At 47.3% G+C, this 20053-nt stretch overlaps 1 protein-coding gene across 1 annotated transcript in view; it reads right to left on the bottom strand.

Annotated features, from left to right (window-relative positions):
* Positions 1 to 3737: 3737 nt before the first annotated feature.
* LOC8028936 overlaps positions 3738 to 20053 on the bottom strand; it is a 52683-nt gene continuing 36367 nt past the window's right edge. The window contains exons 11-14 of the mRNA XM_002402354.4: positions 14432 to 14529; positions 10885 to 10935; positions 9456 to 10070; positions 3738 to 4476 (exon numbers count right to left, since the gene is read on the bottom strand). Of these exons, the coding sequence (XP_002402398.4) occupies positions 3805 to 4476; positions 9456 to 10070; positions 10885 to 10935; positions 14432 to 14529 (1436 nt within the window). The 3' untranslated portion in view covers positions 3738 to 3804. The remainder of the gene's footprint in view (positions 4477 to 9455; positions 10071 to 10884; positions 10936 to 14431; positions 14530 to 20053) is intronic.

Here is a 20053-nt window from a genome sequence, read left to right as displayed (position 1 = left end):
TTCCAAACTGGAAGTTTGTGCCGTGGCCTCCTATATGGGGGGAAAGCCTGTGCCAAAAGCTGATGGTTTCTTTATTTTTTTTTTCTTAAAACAAAATAGTACAAAAAGAAAAAAAAAAGCCTTACGACGCCCATGTGGTGCTGACTACAAGATGCTTCCTCCTTGCCTACCGCTCGTCTTCTACGGCGACTGGCGTTCAATTGTAATAGGCGCAGGCTTTCCCCTTATATAAGAGGCTATGCTCGTGCTGAGCAACTCCGGCCTATGAAGACAGCGCAGGGGGTTTTGAGCAGGGTCTCGAACCACAAACTTTGTTGAACCATTTTGGGTACCAGTTGTGATGTTTGGCAGCTTTCAGATTTGGTTCTGGTCTAGCTCTGGTACACAGCAGTTTGAAAGCTGTCGTGACATCCTGCTGGATACTGGGAAGTGTCTAGTTGACGGTAAAGTGAAAAAAAAAAAAAAAAAAGGATTGGCCTTAAAGTTTCTGTTTAACCTGGTGTAACAGTAGAATGAGCACAGGTGTTTTTCAGTTCTGGTTGAACGTTCCCCAGTATCTTGGAATGACAGGTTGCGAAAAGCTGCTGCACTTACACAAAAAGGGTGCTTTGCTAGTATACCTGCATAATAGCCACGGTTAAGTTTTGGTCCATAATTTATGGGATACCCATACAAGTATGGATGAATTTGCTAGAAAGACTTCTCTGCACACTCTTCCGCGCCTTGGTTAACAGCAATGCCTTCACCGTGGACATTGCTCGTGAAGCAACGATCACGTGAGAAAGCATAAAGCCTGTCATAGTGTACCACTCTACACACAGTTTCGAGAATGTTTTCCAGGAACCATCGCATTTACAGCTGCATTTGTCGAGTGTCGCCTCGGTTCGTGCACTTCTGTTCGGAAGAAGACTGCAAATGTTGTTCAAGTTTTGCATTCTAGCTTTATTTTCGTGTAGTTACGATATCAAGATTGTCACAATTTGTTGGATGCATTTTACGAGGTTTTGCAGACCCCACCAACTTTGTATTGCCGTAAGGTCGACGACTCGAGCAGTCAACATCGATTGCTTGCATCTAAAAATTTCACACGAGATTCGCATGAGCAGAGTTAAAGATTATATTAGCGTTTCAAAATGAAAATCTCCGTGACCTTTTGTTGGCCGTTTGATAGGAATTCTAATGGTACTTACATGAATTATTAAGATGTTCCGTCTCCACACCTCCCAATGTTGTGGGACCCCTCCCACTTGTCTTCTGACTAGGCCTGCAGCTAGTTTCCGCTCTGTTTTTTTTTCAAAAGGTTTCTGGTCACCTGGGGCTAGGGCGTGGCTGCAGCTCCGACACCTGTGTACTTGAGGAGGGGGTTAGTGACACTGCAGCTATCCACGGTCGAGCTGCAGCACACCCTCTGGCTCGGTTCCCTCATCCTGTGATTAGTGTTTATAGGCATACATGACTGTGCAAGCACAGCGTGTGCAGTGTAAGCAAATGTAATGATTCTAGAATTCCCCGTTTTTGACTCTGTTGTTTCTTCCTGGAAATAAAAGTTTCTCCAAAGCTTCAGTGGCCACCTTATTTATTGTAGTTGAGACTGTTTGTCTCATGTGTTGTCGACCCTCTTTTTCCCCCTCGGTCCCAGTCAGGATGCTGCGACTCGAGTGTTTAGGTAAGTCAACTCTCGAGAGGCATTTCACAAACATTGTTTCCAAACGACGACCTCGCATTTTTCCCCGCTTGATCCTGCTCTTCCCAAGGAACAATGTTGACCGACCTAGTCATGAATAGCACAGGAGTTTTTAATGAATGGCGGCATCCCTCCCGTGTAATTGGACGTACACGGCCACAATGATTGTACATACAGCCACGTGCAGTGGCTGGGAGGGGCTGCATGGTAAATACGAGACGGTGTTCAGTGTGCTAGCTGGCATCAACATTAAAACGATGCCCCAATATTCCCGTTTTGTAAAGGCATGAAAACAGAAAAGACACCTCGTGTATGATCTTGCAATTTGAAACCTCAGAAAAGCATCCATTAAGGTAAAAGCCAGCACACTGTTCACTGCAGTGCAGTGTTTTTGCGGGTCTCTCTCCACAGCCCATGGGCTACCAGATTGCATGCTGTGATCTTGGGGAACGCCTATCAATCCCAAATGACAGCGAGAGAACCCCCTCTGCATTTCTGCGATAAAGTAGTTTGAGTGAAGAAACTTGTCTGGACACAATGGAATGTTTTGGTTTTGCATCGAGGCATGGTTCCGATGAACTAAAAGGAAGGAATGATGAAGAAAATTTGCGTTTCTAAGAGACCCCCAAAGATCGAAACCCTTTGGTTAGGAACTCTGATGGAGAAACCATGCTTTCAGAACACTTTGCATTTGGTAAATCTTGAGATGGCCTTTTGGAACATTGCAACCAGTTCTCTGAATGCTGGTGTGCATTTGTTTGTATACCGTTCAAGATTGTAGGGAGTGTCAATGATATAGCCATAGTGTAAAGAAAAGTGCCTCCCACCGATAATCCTTTTCAGTATAAAATAAACTTGCGCCTTCCTGATAGCTCTAGAAATATCTAGATGTCAACATTACACCGCATAATGAAATCAACCTTAAATTTTCTAGATGTTAAATACAATGCTCCTTTCTGCCGCTAACTCCAACAGGAACATCCAATTGTGACTCAAATGAGCTGCAAAACTGCCCCTATGCACGAAAAACGTTAACCACGGTTCACCACTATAATCGGATAGTGTTGCTGACCGGTCAACTTTTTCCCCACCTTCGCGCACAGTGCAGACATCTCCCGGAATAGGAAAGACCACCGGGAGAGCATGGTGGAGATGGTGGCGGGCGGTTTCATTCCGCTCCGAGGGGAGGACATTCGCTCAGGACTCAACTGGGCCTGAACACGCTTAACAGTTTTGAATTTAGATTTCGCCGAGGAGCGAGCTTCATTGGCAAATCACCCAGAGATATGGTCACAAAGGCTCGAAACGAGCATAGTCATCACCATTTTTATTGGTACTTTCAGGCGTGAAATGTCAACAGGCAATGCTAAATGAGTGGATTTAAAAGATGTCGAAGAGCACATTTGTTCCTGAGAAGGGTGGCACGGATCTCTTGCTTTAACACTAAGAATAATCGCCTTGGATCGGGCCAGTCTTTCTCGGACCACAAATATGGCATTAGTAGGAAATGGCCATAACCCTGCAAGATGGACAAAGGCACTGAAAGGGAAGGATTATGGATGCAACTGTGGCACGACGCTGACAAACTGCTCTCTGCCATGAAAACAACGCCAGAAACTGATAAGTGCGCTTTAGCCGAGCCTCGAGCGAGTCCTCTCGGGACTGAATGCTAGCCAATGCCTCGTCCTGGCGTTCCCAGTGGGTCTTTCGTATTTCAGGAAACCGTTCAAATACGAGGTCAAAGCTTCAGGGGGCACCGGTCTCGCACAGTAACTCTTACCAAGGCCTTCTAGATATGGTGTATCAAGTATAGGTTGCTTCCTCTTGCCACAGTAAATAAACAAAAAAGATGCACCTGTACTACTGACTGCCATTGGCGTGTATTGTTCCGGAGCAGAGGTTTTGTACCTCAAAATTTCAAAACCTGGCTTCATGGCGGCGTCGCGCAATACGACACCTGTGGGAGTAACTAATCTGCTCGAGCAAGATTTGGAATGTAGCCATCGATACCAACTGCGTATCCTGCTTGCAGAAGGAAAAAAAAAAGGCCAGGTTGCACCGCACAAATGAGACTTTATTTAACGCAAAGAGACGAGAAGAAACGGGACACAATGCAGGGCTCAGTATCTCTTGGCCAGGGAATTGTTGAAGCCAGAGGACCGGACAGTGGTCAGGTTGCTCCTGCCGTACTGGCCAAGCGCGCCCTGGGTGCCCCTGCGCCCGTCCGACAGAGAAGCCCCGCCGTAGCCCAGCGACGAGGCTGGCGCCTGTCCCTGCCTCGTCGCCGGCGACTGCTGGAAGGCGCCGCCACTCTTCTTCAGCGGCTGGACTGCTGCCCCCTTCCGGCGCATCGTGTACGACCCGATGCTGCCGTCCACAGTGCTGCTCTGGTAGCTGGACAGGGCAGTGCGCGCGTGCTGGCCCACGCCTCCCTGCTGGCTCGTGGCTCCGCGCTGACCTACGCCCCTGTGCTGGCTCACACTCGCGTGCTGGGCTACGCTTCCGGGCTGGGCTACGCTTCCGTGCTGGGCTACGCTTCCGTGCTGGGCTACGCTTCCGTGCTGGGCTACGCTTCCGTGCTGGGCTACGCTTCCGTGCTGGGCTACACTTCCGTGCTGGGCTACACTTCTGTGCTGACCTATGCTTGCCTGCTGACTCGTGCTGCCATACTGGCTTACACTTCCGAGCTGACCTGTAGTCGCGTGCTGGCCCGCGACGCTGTTTAAATACGATGCAGCGACGTTGGACGTCGCATTTGCCATTGGGTGTTGCTGTTGGTAGGAGTTCAACACCTGGAACACCGCAAAGACAAACAGTGTCACTTGCATTGTACACGTGCTGCGTAAAGCTACGCAGCATAGGGAAAGCCGACGACCGAGAGGCGCAGAGTGAGAAGGATATGTACCTCGTGCGAGTGATTTCGAGATACATTTCTGCTTAACCTCTAGCAATTGATGCTTTGGAAGTATGTGCGTTTCAACGCATCAATAACATTCATCCCGCATAGGCATTTGCCAGAGAGGAGGAGAAAGTAGGTGATGGGGACAAGGGAAGGGTCCTTAGAAGAATAAAGGGAACTGGAAAGAATTGACAGAAATATGAAAAAAAAGAGATGGGTGGCAGTCAGAAAAAAGTGGGTGTAAGGACGCCGCTGTTGTAGGCATGCAGGGGTGGACGCAGGTATTTCCAGAGGGGGGGTCAGGTGCTGGTTAGCGTAACGTATGTTTAAGTCTCCCCTTCCCCCCTTCCTCCCCCTCCCCCTCATGCATAATTCAAGAGGGCAGATCAGGACATCTGGACCCCCCTCAGAATCCGCCACTGGAGACATGTCTACAGTTTACTAGAGCAGACATGTTTTGCAACCCGCTGTGTTTTAATGAGCTTCTAGCGTTGCCATATCAATGCTGACCTCCGTTTACCGTGCCCATAAACAGCTCTTGGCTTTGGTAGTCTGCACATTATGCGGTAGATGCCTAGAGCTATTGCTTTCCTATGGAAAGCACATCTTTGCAGAACATCTCATTGTCATGTTCATGGACAACATTTTCCTGGCTGTTGCATGGTCGGACGCTGGTTGCATTTAAATGTGCCTTATTATGTATGCGAGGCTAATTGGAAAATGAACTTTCATTCTCGTGTTTAGCCTGCAGTGATGGAAGTGCTGCGCGATTTGCGCCATGAACGCAAGTCTACTACATGTCGCGCCAAAATGCCAATTTAACAAAAATAGCACCATAACTGCACCAAAACGAGTTTAGATAAAAAAAAAAAAAATTAATAATGGTTGACATTAATATGAAAAGAAGCAGAAGACAAGGAAAATGGTGCAAACATGCATTTCACGGTGTCTCTACTCATTGTAGCTAAACTTTGCTAGTCTAGTGTGCTGGTCACGTCACTGTTTAAAATTCCAAACAAGGATGTCAGCCATGACACGGAGCTAGAAACCGAGGGAAAAAGTAATAAAATGGTGGTACGGCAGCTGCTGCGATAAGACAGAACCAGAGTCTCATACTCCTGATGAGATCACTTGATTTTCACCTCGATCATGCTGTTGCACTATCGCCGCTTGTGTCAACCTTCGATCCTCGCACAGGCGCGTGTGCATCGAGCTTCAGTACGTCGCATAGGTGCGTTAAGAGAAGTGACTTATTCATGTTTAGCGCGATGGCCTTAGAAAATATGCTTAGTACTATTACAGGTCAACCTGTTTTAGTCTTGATTGTAGGTCTGACCTCGTTTTAAAGAGCGGGAGAGAGAAAGAAAAAGCAAAACAAAAAATTGTAGAGCCCTTCCACTTCACGTGAAGATGGAGGATCAGCGAAGCCGTTGCTTTTACGACGTCTAGGAGAATGTCTAGAGGACGACGTGTAGGACGACCTCAAGGGCAATGCCTAGAAAAAGACCTGATCCCCTGTTATCATCTACGGCCCAGGACTTATCCCAGCTAAGAGTGCGCTGTGGCAAGGCTGAGGGCAGAATGCACCGTTCTAACCTTCTTTCACTTCTGCGATGCTGATAAAAAGACTCGAGCTCTTCACCAGCATCGCTAATAAAGAGCCCAAGTTGCTGTAAAACCTACAATAGTCTTATACCAACACGTATACCAAAGACCAACAATAGAATGTGCATCGACCTCACGTTTAGCAAGAACGTATTCAATGTCTAAATACAACCAATGGCGGTTTACCATAGTGACCATAAGGCAATGATCACGTTAGTCACTAGGAATTAAATAAAGGCAATTAAACAACAAAGTCGTGTATGTGTCTTCATTGCAATCATACGTAAATCATATTGTTGTCCTCAATTTGTCATAAAGATAACAGCTTCGCTAATCCTCCATCTTCACGTGAAGTGAATCGGCTCCACAATTTTTTCTTCTTTAAATTCCTTCAACCTTGCACACTTCTTGGACAACGGTATTATGCGTCGTTTCTGGTTTACCATTCAAACATTGCCGTTAGATGGACAATAGAGCAGCTATCTTTAAAGTGTCGAAACCATAGTTTCACTTCATGCGAGTGCAAAGCCAAAGTTACAAGCATGGGCATGCCCTGAACGGTACTTGCACTGCACAAGCATCCATGCTTGGCAGGGATGCCAAAAGCACAAAGCTCGCTCTTCTAGTTTCTGCTACGCTTGCATTTAAAGGGGCAATGCAACTATTTTTGTGCTTTGCACAAATACCGCATAGAACGAATCCCTGATGGTAATGACCTACAAAACACGCATTCCGTTTTTCACCACACGCAATAAAAGTTGCAAAAAAAAAAAATTTAAGAAAAACGAGCAGCGTTTTTTTTCTCAATTTGCAGCCAGAACAGGCGGCCATGTGATCTGGAGCCGGTTATATGCCGCCAATGTTGATCATAGCCACGCACTGGGGTTGGCGAAGCACAGGACACGCACCGAGTTCCAGACATTGTTATGGCTTGGCTATTGTCGTCATTCCAGCAATTGGACACGGGCCACTACCCGTATGCTTCTAAAGCTATTGACTAACACGAGTACAAGTCGAGTGCTCTTGCAATGCGAAATTTCAGAAGTGCATCGCATTAATAGCTTGGGGGGCGCTGCATCAGCCACCTATCAGTGACGCTGCTTCAAACAGAAACCTTGTTTTTAGATAGGACTATGGGGCAAAGACTCGTTAGTTAGATGGTGTTCTGTCGTGTGTGACGCGCTCTGGTACTGAGTGACTTTCAGCACATTCTCTTCTTTTTTCTGTGTATAGATTCAGTTACGAGTCAGCGCTTGCGTGTTGTGCAGTTCTTTTTCTGTCCTTGTCTTTTTGTGCACTATACCGTTCACAATGCCATCAAGCCAACTCGCCCAGCCTACCAGACTTTACACTATGCAGTAATCCCTCGTTATAACGAAGTCAACGGGACAGCAAAATGATTTGGTATAGGCGGTAATTTGATAAAAGCGATAGAGCAAAAAAAACAGTGCCAGCAGCCTTGAAGGTGGACGGCAACACTATGGTACACTCTGACCGTATATTTAATCAAACAAACCTTGGTTATGAACATCTCGCGGTAGCTTTACGAGTAAAAAAATAATTTAAGTGGAGTTTGCCAATAATTTAATGCGGGCATCAGTTCTTCTCGAACTGCACCAGCCATTGCAAGAACACAGACACCGCCGCTGCAATCCACTTTGTTTCGAAGCAACTGTAGGATGTTTTGCGTCAATGCAATCGTCGACGTTTCCCGAGGTTTCTCTCCGACGTCGCTTCGCGTTTACCCCGGCCACACTCAAGGTCTACGATCGCAGCGTCCGTGCCAGGAGCAACAATGGGAACAATTGCATGGACAAGCGCAAACAAATCAAAGCTATCCTCAACGGCTTTGCCAACATGTTTTTACACACTCCTGTAGCTCTGGGAATCGTGCGCCAAATTGGCAAGCAAGCGAGACAACATCCGATGGTCGCAAAGCAGTTGGCAATCTATCACCTTCGGGTCGCAAATGGGCTTTCTCTTGCATGAGTCCAATACCTCGCTTGTTCTGCAAAATGGTGGACAGCGCTGAACAGCCAGTACCAGAATGTCGAATCGTTTGGTGATTTAGGACTTGGTTCGACCACTTTTCTCCACCTCGGAGACTTAAGTGGCTTTCGGTAAATACTCCCAGTCTTCCATACAGTCGAATCTTGTTAATTCATACTCGAGGGGGATCGAATATTTTTTTGAATAAAGCAAATTTTGAATTATTGAGAGTTTCCTCAAACAGAGACACATAGGATGGGACCTGCATATTAGTTAAAATTATCCGCAAGTTTGAATTAAGACGGTTTGAATTAACAAGATTCGACTGTGCGCCGCAGGTGTGCGCGTCGGGGGCTCCTGAAGGGATGATCTCTGGGCTCATCGCTCCCCTGGCCCGATTCCGACAGGAATGAGGCAGCGTCGGCCGCAGGTGCCGTGGGTAGCGTCGGAACGTGAACGCTGTTGACGCTGCTTCCACTGCACCGCTGCTCCCTGCATGCGCTCCCGCATCGGCGCATCAGCATCGGAAGCGGTGCTCTGCCCTCCGTCACCCGTTTACTCCGTTTTCTTGTTTGCCGTTTTCCAGTTTGCCGTCTGCCTCGGTGGAGAAGGGAAAGGGAATGCGGGGGTCTCCGTGCGCCCCCGTGTCGGCTCGCATGGTTTCTGCACCGCGGCCTTCGTAATAAGCGTGTTTGGCAGTCTATACACTTCGTATAATCCGGTTAAAAATGTGTGCATTTCGTTCGGGACCAAGTTGAACATCTATAAAAGCGATAATTCGAAAAAGGTGATTTCGTTATAACAAGGGATTACTGTACTTTAGTCCCACTAGTGCCAGTAAGCTCGTGTAAAGTGAAATACATTCCCAGTGAAGATCGTTGCATGGCCCCTTTAAAGTGAAACTAAGCATAGGGACAACAGTGCAGTATTTGATCCCAAGACCAATCCTACGGTTAGACTGTCTAGGGCAGCTAGTGAGAAGAATGATGGCAAGGGCGGACAGGCCATTGTGACCTTGCAACGACACTGGGCACTTTGACGCTTAAGGGAGGCATGTGGACTTTTGCTGCAGAAACCAAAGACATGCTCCAGGGGCCCTTTCAAGAGTGCCCAGATGGATGTAAGACGTGGGACAATCTCAAACCCTGGTTCCAAGCACGGAGGAACCAATCAGCCTGGCAATCCCTCGCTCCAACAATCGGCCTCGAGATACCACCCACAGCTTGGAGGCAGCTTCTAGCCTCCTTGCACTACGGGCCCGGAAGCGACGCCACTCACGCTGTACTGCTGACTCTGCCGGAGCTGCATCAGGCTCTGCTGCAGGTCCGGCACCTGAGTGGGCAGCGCCGCGCTCCGCTGCTGCGAGTAGTCCACGGACCCGTAGCTCGTCTGCTGGCCGGTCTGCTGTTGGTAGCTCTGCTGGAGCGCCGGCTGAACCACCTGCTGGAGACCCTGCTGGAGCCCCTGGCTGATGGTGCGTTGAAGCGCCGGAGGGGCATTGGCCGTCATCGCCAGCAGCTGCTGCTGGAGCAGGATCATGCTCTCGAGCGTCGCCGCCACCGCAGGGTCGGGGGCGTCGCGGCGCTCCGTGTAGTTCTCCAGCACGGCACCGGCTTGCGGAACCGGGGTGCCAAAGACGTCGTGCACCGGCTGCTGGGTGGCGCCAAACGCGTCGCGCATCGGCTGCTGTGGCGTGCTGAACAAGTCGGTGCGGGGCGGCTGGCGGGGGGTGGAGCGGCTGTTCGAGGACTCGGCAAAAGGGCGCGGTGAGGGGTCGCGCTCGCGACGCCAGCGACCCGCCGAGCTGGCCGCGGGGGGAGACCGGGACCGCTGGTGCGTCTGGCACGCGAACGGCGGCGGAGAGCGGCCGCGCTTCGGCGCCGGCCGGGTCTCCTGCACATGAGAAGTGGGCTGCCCTGAACTGACTGGCTTGCTTCTCACGGTCTCCCGACACGGGACGACGTACTGGTGGCCACGAAGAGAAATTAGACATGCACGCAAGCTCTTGTAACTTGGAACCCAAGCTTTCCTGGTAGCCTCCTCTGCAGCAGAAGGCATTTTATTCCTCGCTGTTGCGCAAGACTGGGAGATTTCTTAACGGTTTAGACTGGGCCCGTGAGGCAATACCGCTTTGTAAAGAAAGGAAGTTGGACATTTATTGCTGCTTTTTCTTTATTTTAAATTGGACCCTTTGACAGTCATATTTTTGTTTTTTTATTATTGAGAGGACTGAATCGAGCATTCATGTTTAGTAAGGATATGCTCGATCGTCGGGACTTGCGAGAAAAGACTGCTCTCGATCCCAAAATGTCCCCAGTGCCTAGGCACCTCCCATAAATCGAAACGACAGGCTTTCTGTCAACGCCATTCATAAAAAGGTTTACATCTGAAATATATCAAATTGAGTAGAAGTGAAAATGCCTTATGTTCATTTTACGCCTACCTACATAGTCTAAGAAACGATGCTACACTAAAACAAACAAAAAAATTTTTCTTCTGCTGAAAAGTTTAAGGCACAGAATCCGACTTTAATAAAAAGAAACAAGGTGGTTCTACCGACTTGCTTTGCCACCTGTCCTAGTACCTCGTGAAAAAAACATGTTGCGGTCGTAAACTGTCAATAACTGGAACTAAGACTGCAAATCACTTGCACTCGTCGTGGTTTCTTCCAGCCTTCCAGCACGATACAACCCCAAAAGCCTCTCACCTTCTGCTCCTTGCGGCTGACTTCGTAGAGGTGGCCACGGCTGTTGAAGTGCTGCAAACGACACACAACTGGTTCAGCGACCAGCTGTCTCGAAACAGAGCAAACAAAGATAAGTGATTGTAGTTTTAGTTCCTTAATCTTTTTAGCTGTTCAAAGGATTCTTAATGAACTTCAGTATTCAAGTACAAAGAAAGGCAAGCCTAGAGCCCTGGAGACAAGACTGTGACAGTCTCGAGCTCAAAATGGTAAATCTCTGTCAGTTCGCAAGGTCTCATCATTTCCAGAGTTACATCTACACCTATAGCTAACTTTAACAATGATGTATTACTGTAAAAGCTGTCTTTCTGCGAGCTTAAAAATAAGGCAACTTAAATGCAGATTCTATTAGTATCTTCACTCGTTTAGGGCTCATTTTCTTAATGCGTAGAAAAACACGAAGGACTAGGTAACTTGCGGACTCTGCAACTTAGCCCTTCACGATACGAGAAAGTAATATCCCTTCTTCAGGCATCAAGTTAGCCCAAAAGAGCAAAATGCTTCCATTAAAGAAGACAGGACCACGTATCGGCACGGGTGCAATCTTGCGCACGTTTACGCTTGCAGGCATCCACACTGTTGGTTCATCGCTGGCTTTCTCGTACCACTTTGTGGGCATACCCATGTGCTCAACGCCACAGCGGTGCACTGAGCTAGAACGCGAGCATCCCCGGCACTGCGGGTGACACAGCCAGAGCGAGAAGAGCGTCAGCACTGGACGCGGAAGCGCGGCCTGAAGCGCGAGACACATGCGCGAAAAATCCATCCGATCCGACGTCCGATCCGGCAGTACGACTGCCTGATCCGAAAAATTTGGTCGCTTCAGACGTCGGATTGGCGATCCCTGCGTGCGTCCAACGTGCCAGATAGTTTCGCACGACGGACGGACTGTCGGAAGCGTCCAGCCAATGAGAGCACAGCTAGCGCGAACGTCATGATGACATACTGGGTCTGGCGGGACGAACACGATAACGGGACGGGCGAGGGGAAGTTGGACGCGTGAATCCCGCTGACTCATTCGAGAAGGATGGCCCCAGCAAAGAATGCACGTGATATTGAGAACAAGTTCGTCATTTCGCTCGTGCAAGCTAAACCGTCAATCTGGGACCAGAGATCTGTATAGGAACGCGGACCTCCGCTGGAGCGCTTGGATCTCCTGGGCGGAGCCGAGCAAATTGTTGTGTCGCATGCAAGGTCGGAAGCGTGTGTCTCAAACTGTCGGGTGCGGCGATTCGGAGCGGCGTTCGGGCTGTTGGATCAGACAGTAGACTACTTCCATAAATCCCTGCATGCAACAAGGCACGTGTTGCATTCTGGGAACAAGTTGGCCAGGGAGGAGAGTGGAATGGTTTCAGTCGACACGCCGACAAGAGATTATACACAGAGCGTGGACTATAAACGGCCGTTTTCTTATGTTTTTTGCTCCCGACAGCGTCATTTGTGGTCTCTAAACTAACCTAAATGGTCAGACCTCAAAGCTTTAGCACAAGCCCGAGACGTATAGCTTGTCTTAACGCACGCTTGTTCTATTTCTGTACCTCAGCCTTTCTGTTAGCGTTTCGAGGTATGTTGACGAGCCAGTGCTGGGGAATCTCGACGCTGCGAAGCTCGGGAATCTTATTTGTGTACGAATCAACAAGCTGTAGCAGCCAATAAGTATGCATACATCGAGCTCGCGTCTTTACATTAGTGTTGCTGACCAGGAAGTTTGTTTGTTTCGTGCGTCCATAGACGAAGTATAACTTTTTGCAATTACTGTTTTTCTTAATACGCCTGAGTACGCGAGGCAAAACTCGGAGGCGCCATTGAAAAGCTCCATTTGAACACACTTCTCATCTCTTATCTACTGCCCCGCAGCACTGCACGAAGTGAATACCCCACCCGCTTGCATTCCAGTAATATTCAACATCGCGTATGCGCATAGTTATCCTGCAATCATATAGGCACCATTCACACATACAAACCGTTTTAAGAAAGCAAAAGTCGAGCACCTGTTTGAAGAATGTTGCACCTTTCACAGGAAGTGCGCCGGACGGGCATGAACCCCTATGCGGTGCGCCAAACGAACGAAATTATTCAAAGCGCATTTGGCGGTTGCTAATGGCCATAATATTTGTTATGTGTTTGCTTTCTTCCTGACTGAGTATGCCGAGATAATTTCAGACACACTGTTCAGGCACAGATCTTGGGCGTCAGTAAAAGCTCGCCCAAAAAGGCTTAGCGAGGAGTAGGGGACGCTTGTTAGGGCCTCCGTTGTAGCTAGCCGATCTCGGCGTTTGCGAAAACTTAATCTTCTATCAGCATAAAATTTGAGTGTGAGATATGTGATGACACGAGGAAGACATCATAGCAACTTTTGTGCAGTAGTGAGGTCAAATTTATTGTGTTTTCTTAAAAGTTCATGCACCAATGCTGGGTTCAACTTTGATACTCCTGTGAGGATGTGGCTTGCTTTTCGCCCAATGAGGTAACAAGAAGCCGACGTTTGGCAAACAAAATACGCGTAGGGCTCAAGGTGACCAAATTTCAGTTGTAGTTCACTGGTATTAGACGGGAAATACTGACATTGAGCTCTAAGATGCATTCATGGGGTGAGGTGATAAAGCCACGTCTTACTACGTTTGCATACGCACGCACAATATCCGGTGTTTCGGGAACCAAGGAAAGTACCCCGGTCTTCGTTTTTTATCGCTCGAGAATGAGTGTATTCTACATTCATAAAAAGTCAGATAATAAAAAACGCAAGCAGCGGGTTCGGTCACGGCGCGATAACATTAGATGAAGCTGCTCAGTCGAAATTGAAACTGGGTGGCCAACTAGTTCCCAGAGTGCACTGCGTGGAATTTTGCCGCGATGGGGCGCGTCGGTTTTGGAAGAAGTCTATTCTACCGTCCATGTGCCTTGTGCTTCAGCGACGTGCCGCAAGGCACCCGGATCAAGGGACAAAATCGACTAGACGGATGGCGACCACTGTGGCAACTACCGCTTTCGAAACAATTTTTTTTAACACGTCACGAATGCTCTTCCTTTATTACTTTTTACGACGCTGAAGGCAGAGGCGACCGCAGTAGGAAAGCATTTCACGCTTCGAGAAGTTTGGCGTCGCTCTTCTGAGTGCACACGTCGACGGCACGCACCGAAGGACTGTTCCTCGAATCTCCCTTAGGGGGATCGGTGGCTGAGGGGGCTAGCGCACACCAGCTTGGAGCACGTTGAGCGAAAGCTCGCACTGCAGAACCCACGGATCATGGGTTTGAGCCCCACCCCTGCCCGTTTCGATCTGGATGAGCGTCGTACTGGCGTGCATCACTACTCCATGGTGCACGTTGAAGACTTGAGGCTAGAGGCTGTACCGCACTGGGTAAATTGCTCATCTACAGCTGCGAGACAAGCCGCCCATTGAGGCAGACCAAGTTCTAGACTGTATGAACATACACACAACCCAATCTTTTTTTTCTGTGAATTTCCCCGGAAGTGGCGTCTCGCCCTGGTTTCGCCGGAGGACACCCACCTCGCGGTACTCCTTTTCCGAGTAGAGCACCAGCTTGCAGACGAAGCAGTTGAACTTGCTCCTCTTGGCCGCGGGACTCCTCGTGTCCGACTCGGGGGCTGGGTATGGGCGACGAGAGGATGCACCGGTCATGTAAAGCACTCTTCGCAAGATGCGGCCACGCTGCACTGCCCGGAATGCATCTCCGACTCTCGCGTTTGGCATCCTGCTCCGTCAGTGCATTCAAAGTGGTCCCAAAGTGGCAACGAACGACTTCGCAAAAGTCCGAGCGTCGTTGTTGTCCTGGCGTCCCTACTCCGGGCCGCCGACGCTTCTGTAGATCGTCGAGCTCAAGAGCGATCCACAGTGAAACGGGCGCCTGCCACGCCCACAACCGCGACACTGGCAAGATTGCGGACAGCGACGACGCGACACTCGCACCGTGTTGTCGGGTGTAAATCGAGGGACCACTTTCTGGGATGCGGTAAACGTAGCAGTCAAACGTGCATTCTAGCCACTGTAGCTATACCAGATTTACTCGCATAATGCAAGTGTAGGCTTTGAATGGACCCTCCTTAGGGGAGTTGTGTCTTATTTCTCAATCAAATAATGCAACATTATTTTAATAGAAATGAATGCCGAAATAGAGCATGACAGGGTATCCAAATTAAAAAAAAAATCGAAGGTGGTGTTTTTTTTTTATTCACATCGGAAGTTTTCGTTGTTCGATTTTTTACCCATGTTTTCCTAAATATATCCCGACTATCATATCACTCAGATACCTTACATATCTTTTAATAATACCATATATAAATACAGGGTGCACCATGCAGTTGGAGAGGCCAAGGAGACGCCAGGCTCTTTAAATCGACTGCAAAATTCGGTTTCTTAACCTATCGTGCTACGACTTTGCGCAGCATTGCCCACAAATGGTGCATTTTTTAGAGCGCAGCTCTTAGGGGCCCGTTTCCGGCTTGAGCGGCGTCGCCGTCGCCGTCGGCGTAACCGCGCGGTGCATCATGGGAAATGTCCCATAATGCACCGCGCGAGCCCCCCCACCAAGGTCACGTGACCTCGTGGGGGGTCACGTGACCCCCCCGAGGTCACGTGACTCCCCTGAGGTCACGTGACCCCCTCCTCAAGGTCACGTGACCCCCTCCTCGAGGTCACGTGACCCCCGAGGTCACGTGACCCCCGCCGATGTCGCGTGACCCCCCGATGACGTCATCGTCACTGATGACGTCACCGGCATCCACATCGTCATCGTCATCATCACTGATGACGTCACCAGCATCCACATCGTCATCGTCATCATCACTGATGACGTCACCGGCATCCACATCGTCATCATCACTGATGACGTCACCGGCATCCGCATCGTCATCATTACTGATGACGTCACCGGCATCCACATCGTCATCATCACTGATGACGTCACCGGCATCCCCATCGTCATCGTCATCATCACTGATGTCACCGGCATCCACATCGTCATCGTCATCATCACTGATGACGTCACCGGCATCCACATTGTCATCGTCATCATCACTGATGACGTCACCAGCATCCACATCGTCATCATCACTGACGACGTCACCGGCATCCGCATCGTCATCATCACTGATGACGTCATCAGTGATGTCACTGATGTCGTCACCGGCATCCGCATCGTCATCGTCATCATCACTGATGACGTCATCAGCGACGTCACTGATGACGTCACCTACATTCGCATCGTCATCATCACTGGTGAAGCCATCAGTGACGTCACTAATGACGTCATCGGTACCCGCATCGTCATCGTCACGGATGACATCATCAGTGACGTCAGTGATGACATCATCGGCATTGGGGGTCACGTGACCCCCAAGGTCACGTGACCCCCCCCCCCTGGTTAGTTTACCCCCCCCCCCGTGCCCTTCCCTCCTCCTCCTCAAGAGCTGCGCTCTAATTCGGCGTTACAGGGAGTTGTAAGCGGCTTTCATTTTTTTTTGTAAAATTTGCAAAGAGCAAACTTACCTGAGGAAAAAGTAAAGAAAGAAAAAGGCTCAGCTCCTATGGAAACGCAGCGAAGCCACCGGTCTTCAAACAACACGGCGCCGTTTCGCACGGGAAACAAGAGATGGCGCAACAAACGCCGCCAACGTAATGCCAACGTAAAGCACTGGATAAATTTTCACCAACGAACGAGCATACGGCGCCGAGAGCCGGCGTCTTTAGCAGACGATCTCTTCAACTCAAACGCGGTGCGCGTTCCGCAGGCGGTGACAGTTACAGAAACCAAAACAGGTGCGGTAACAACAAGGAACTGCAGTTCCCCGTCTGCTAAACACGTCGGCTCTTGGCGTCGTATGCTCGTTTGCTGGCGGCAGTTGGCGTCGCGACTGCTTGCGCCATCTCTTGTTTCCCGTGCGAAACGGCGCCGTGTTGTTTAAAGACCGGTGGCTTCGCTGCATTTCCATAGGAGCTAAGCCTTATTCTTTCTTTACTTTTTCCTCAGGTAAGTTCGCTCTTTGCAAATTTTACAAAAAAAAAAAAAAAGCACCATTTGTGGGCAACGCTGCACAAAGTCGTAGCGCGATAGGTTAAGAAACCGAATTTCGTGGCCGATTTAAAGAGCCTGGCCTCTCCTTGAATCACCCTGAAGAATACCATCTGAAAAGTATATAATAATGATTAAATTATTTCATGAGATGCAGGCCAATAAATTTTGCCATTTGTTGTTCGAGCAGGCATGTTTGGCAGTTTTTACAAAAAAGAAATACAATTTAAATAAATATCATCACTATATATTACAAGCAAGATGTACCCATAGTTTTGTTCTGAAAATTATTAGACTTCTCCTAATTTTATCATTTTAGTTATTCACTTTCAAGCATGCCCCCCTCCATCAGTGCGCGTCAATGCAACTCTCCACCTCTTCGTGCCTTATGATTTTTCCTGTCCCCAAATATTTTTTCTGGTCAAAACTAAGTGTGGATTCGTTTATACTAGACACTAGACAATGACATATAAAAACATCAGTTGATTTAAAAATGTCGACCAGCCACCCTTTGGTCGATCTTATCTGAAATCAGCCTTGTGCAGCTGAGCTATACGGCCAGGGGGACATATACATAGTCGTGCTAAGTCAAATAAGTGGGTAAGATCTGTTAACTTTTTAATTAGAAACTTGCTGGGCTTCATAAGAAAAAGCACTAAATCAGTAATCTTTAGAAAGACTGGGCACACAAAAGGGCCCGTAAGTTACCATTCATGCAGCAGGCACAATGTGGATGATACAAGATAGAAAAACTGCGTGGGTGCGTCATTGCACCGGCAGTTTCGCTCCTGCTGCACATGTGGTAACTTCGGTGCACCCCCGCACTTTCCACGTGCTTCGAGACTTTCTAACATTGACCGATTTAGCGGCTTTAGATGACGCTAGGCAAATTTTCAATTAGAATTGTACATTTATTTTATATAGTTCAAACACAAATTAACACACTTTAGTTAATTAGGCATCTGATCATTACAATTGGCCCCCATACTATGTCCCCACTGGTCGTGTAACTCGCCTGCACTAATCGCATTAGTGTTGCTTTCACGGTGTTCTTCAAACGAATCAGTTAAGCTTATAAAGAACACCCTACATATGTCGAGGTAAAAAGTAACTATAACCACAAGTTACTCCAAAAATATATCTAGTAGGTTACAATTACTGGAAATTCCTTCCAAGTTAGTATTAACTAGCGAAATTGTAACAACTTAGTAATTGCACCAAGTTTCTTTTACAGCTCTGCCGCATATTCCCTAGGGGAGAGATGCAGATTCAACGTGGGACTTGGTGCGACAGCCTCGTACCCTAAGGCTCCTGTTTATGAACAGGCAGCAGAGAGCTTTGACTACATGACCAGACAGAGAGCATGCTGGCTGTGCGGTGCACACACACTCAACCTGCACCCATCTGCAGGAGGTATTTGTTTCAAGCAAAAATCTAAAACAAATGGGCCTTCCCATGTGCATTTGTCATTGCTTTATTTAGGACATTTAAGGGGAGACACTGGTCTTTAAAAGGTAAAAAGTTGGGGAAAAGTTATTTCTGAGAAAATGGCTTTTCTGATGTTTAGACATACCCACCCAGCTCTGAGCAAAATATCATTGCTCTATCTAATTTTCATATATGAAAGAACATTTGAAGTCTTTTCTATGAACATTCAGTAAAAATACACATAAATTCAAGGGCTTTTTTTCTCTCTTTACACTTTTTTCACAAGTACCAATGCCTTACAGGCATTTTCTGAAGTTTGTCTCGGACAATATTAACATGTATGGTGCCATTTTAATCAGGAAGAATGGAGATGTGCAGCGATTCTATTTTCATAGTCTTCCAACTTAAAGAGTTCTATCCAATTAATTACTTTCTTAAATAACGAGCAAGCATGTCTTTTACAATCATTTTTTTTGTAACATAACCCTCTCAGGTGAGATCTAAAATAGCATCACCGCACAAATTACACCTTTGTGAATGCAGTTGCATTGAACATTTTGATATGTTACGAATAATTTTTCTCTGGCAACTCGTGACAAATGACCTCATCAAATTAGACTGATCTCCCATAACTCGGGTTCTAGTAAAGATATTCAATATCTGATTGGATAATGGGAAGAGATGCGAGATCTGCTATTCACTGTATAATATGAGAAGTATTCATTTATAAATAAGAAAATTACTCAAAAGCCCCACTTCGCCCCTTAAGGGGAGATCCTAGTCTTGAAACAGAAAGAGAAAACATTTCTTAAAACATTTTTTTTCTTGATCTGTCACAAACAACATTTATTGTAAAAACTACACTCAGGAAATGGATATTTATATAGTTACATTGATTCAAAGTTTCATATCCAGGCTGTTAGTAAGCAAGGATTGAAAAGCCTTTCCTATTTTTTTCAGAATTAATTTTTTCCTCACAACAAAGTTTTGCCCCGGTATCTTTAAATCTAAAAGTTGAATCTGAATTTTTTTTTTCTTTCAGTGTTTAATATTTTAAAAATCAGAGTGCAACGAGACTACTACGCCTGGAAAATGTTAACTACAACGTTATCTAATTGGAAATAATTTTAGTAACTCACCTCAAATTATGAGTAAAAAAATTTCAATTAGTGATAACTTTTTCTACAATGATGCTAAAATTACAACAATGGCTTTTTTGCACTCTCAACTGTTTGTAGAACATGCTGACGTACTATGTGCCAGATCTTTTGATGGGCGGAAACATTTGTGACATAGTTGAAATTTTAATCGAAGCTATAATAAACGGGAAAAATTGAGCTTGTGTTTGTGCTAAACAGTAACTTACAGTAGATGTAAAAATTTAATATAAATTAGGTCAGAAATGACAAAAAATTTGAAGACCAGGGTCCCCTGTTAAGACACCTACGAACCACTCTTATGTGTTTTAATCATTTAAGGAGAGGTTTATTGTTTCCCAATGTTTTTTGCAAATTTGTGCAATTTAAGCCAGGGCAAAAATTTGTTATCCGCAGCATTATTACTAAACTGGTGCTGAACAAACCCGTTCACTTTGCAAATGTGCCAAATCAGGGAAGTTGAGCATTACCGAGTGAAATCAATAATCCACAATATTACATACCCGTATTTATCTT

The sequence above is a fragment of the Ixodes scapularis genome, unplaced genomic scaffold (assembly GCF_016920785.2).
Source record: "Ixodes scapularis isolate PalLabHiFi unplaced genomic scaffold, ASM1692078v2 PGA_scaffold2__306_contigs__length_199485367, whole genome shotgun sequence".
NCBI lineage: Eukaryota > Metazoa > Arthropoda > Arachnida > Ixodida > Ixodidae > Ixodes > Ixodes scapularis.
The sequence above is the reverse complement of the archived record's forward strand: the minus strand, read 5'-3'. Positions and strand labels throughout refer to the sequence as shown.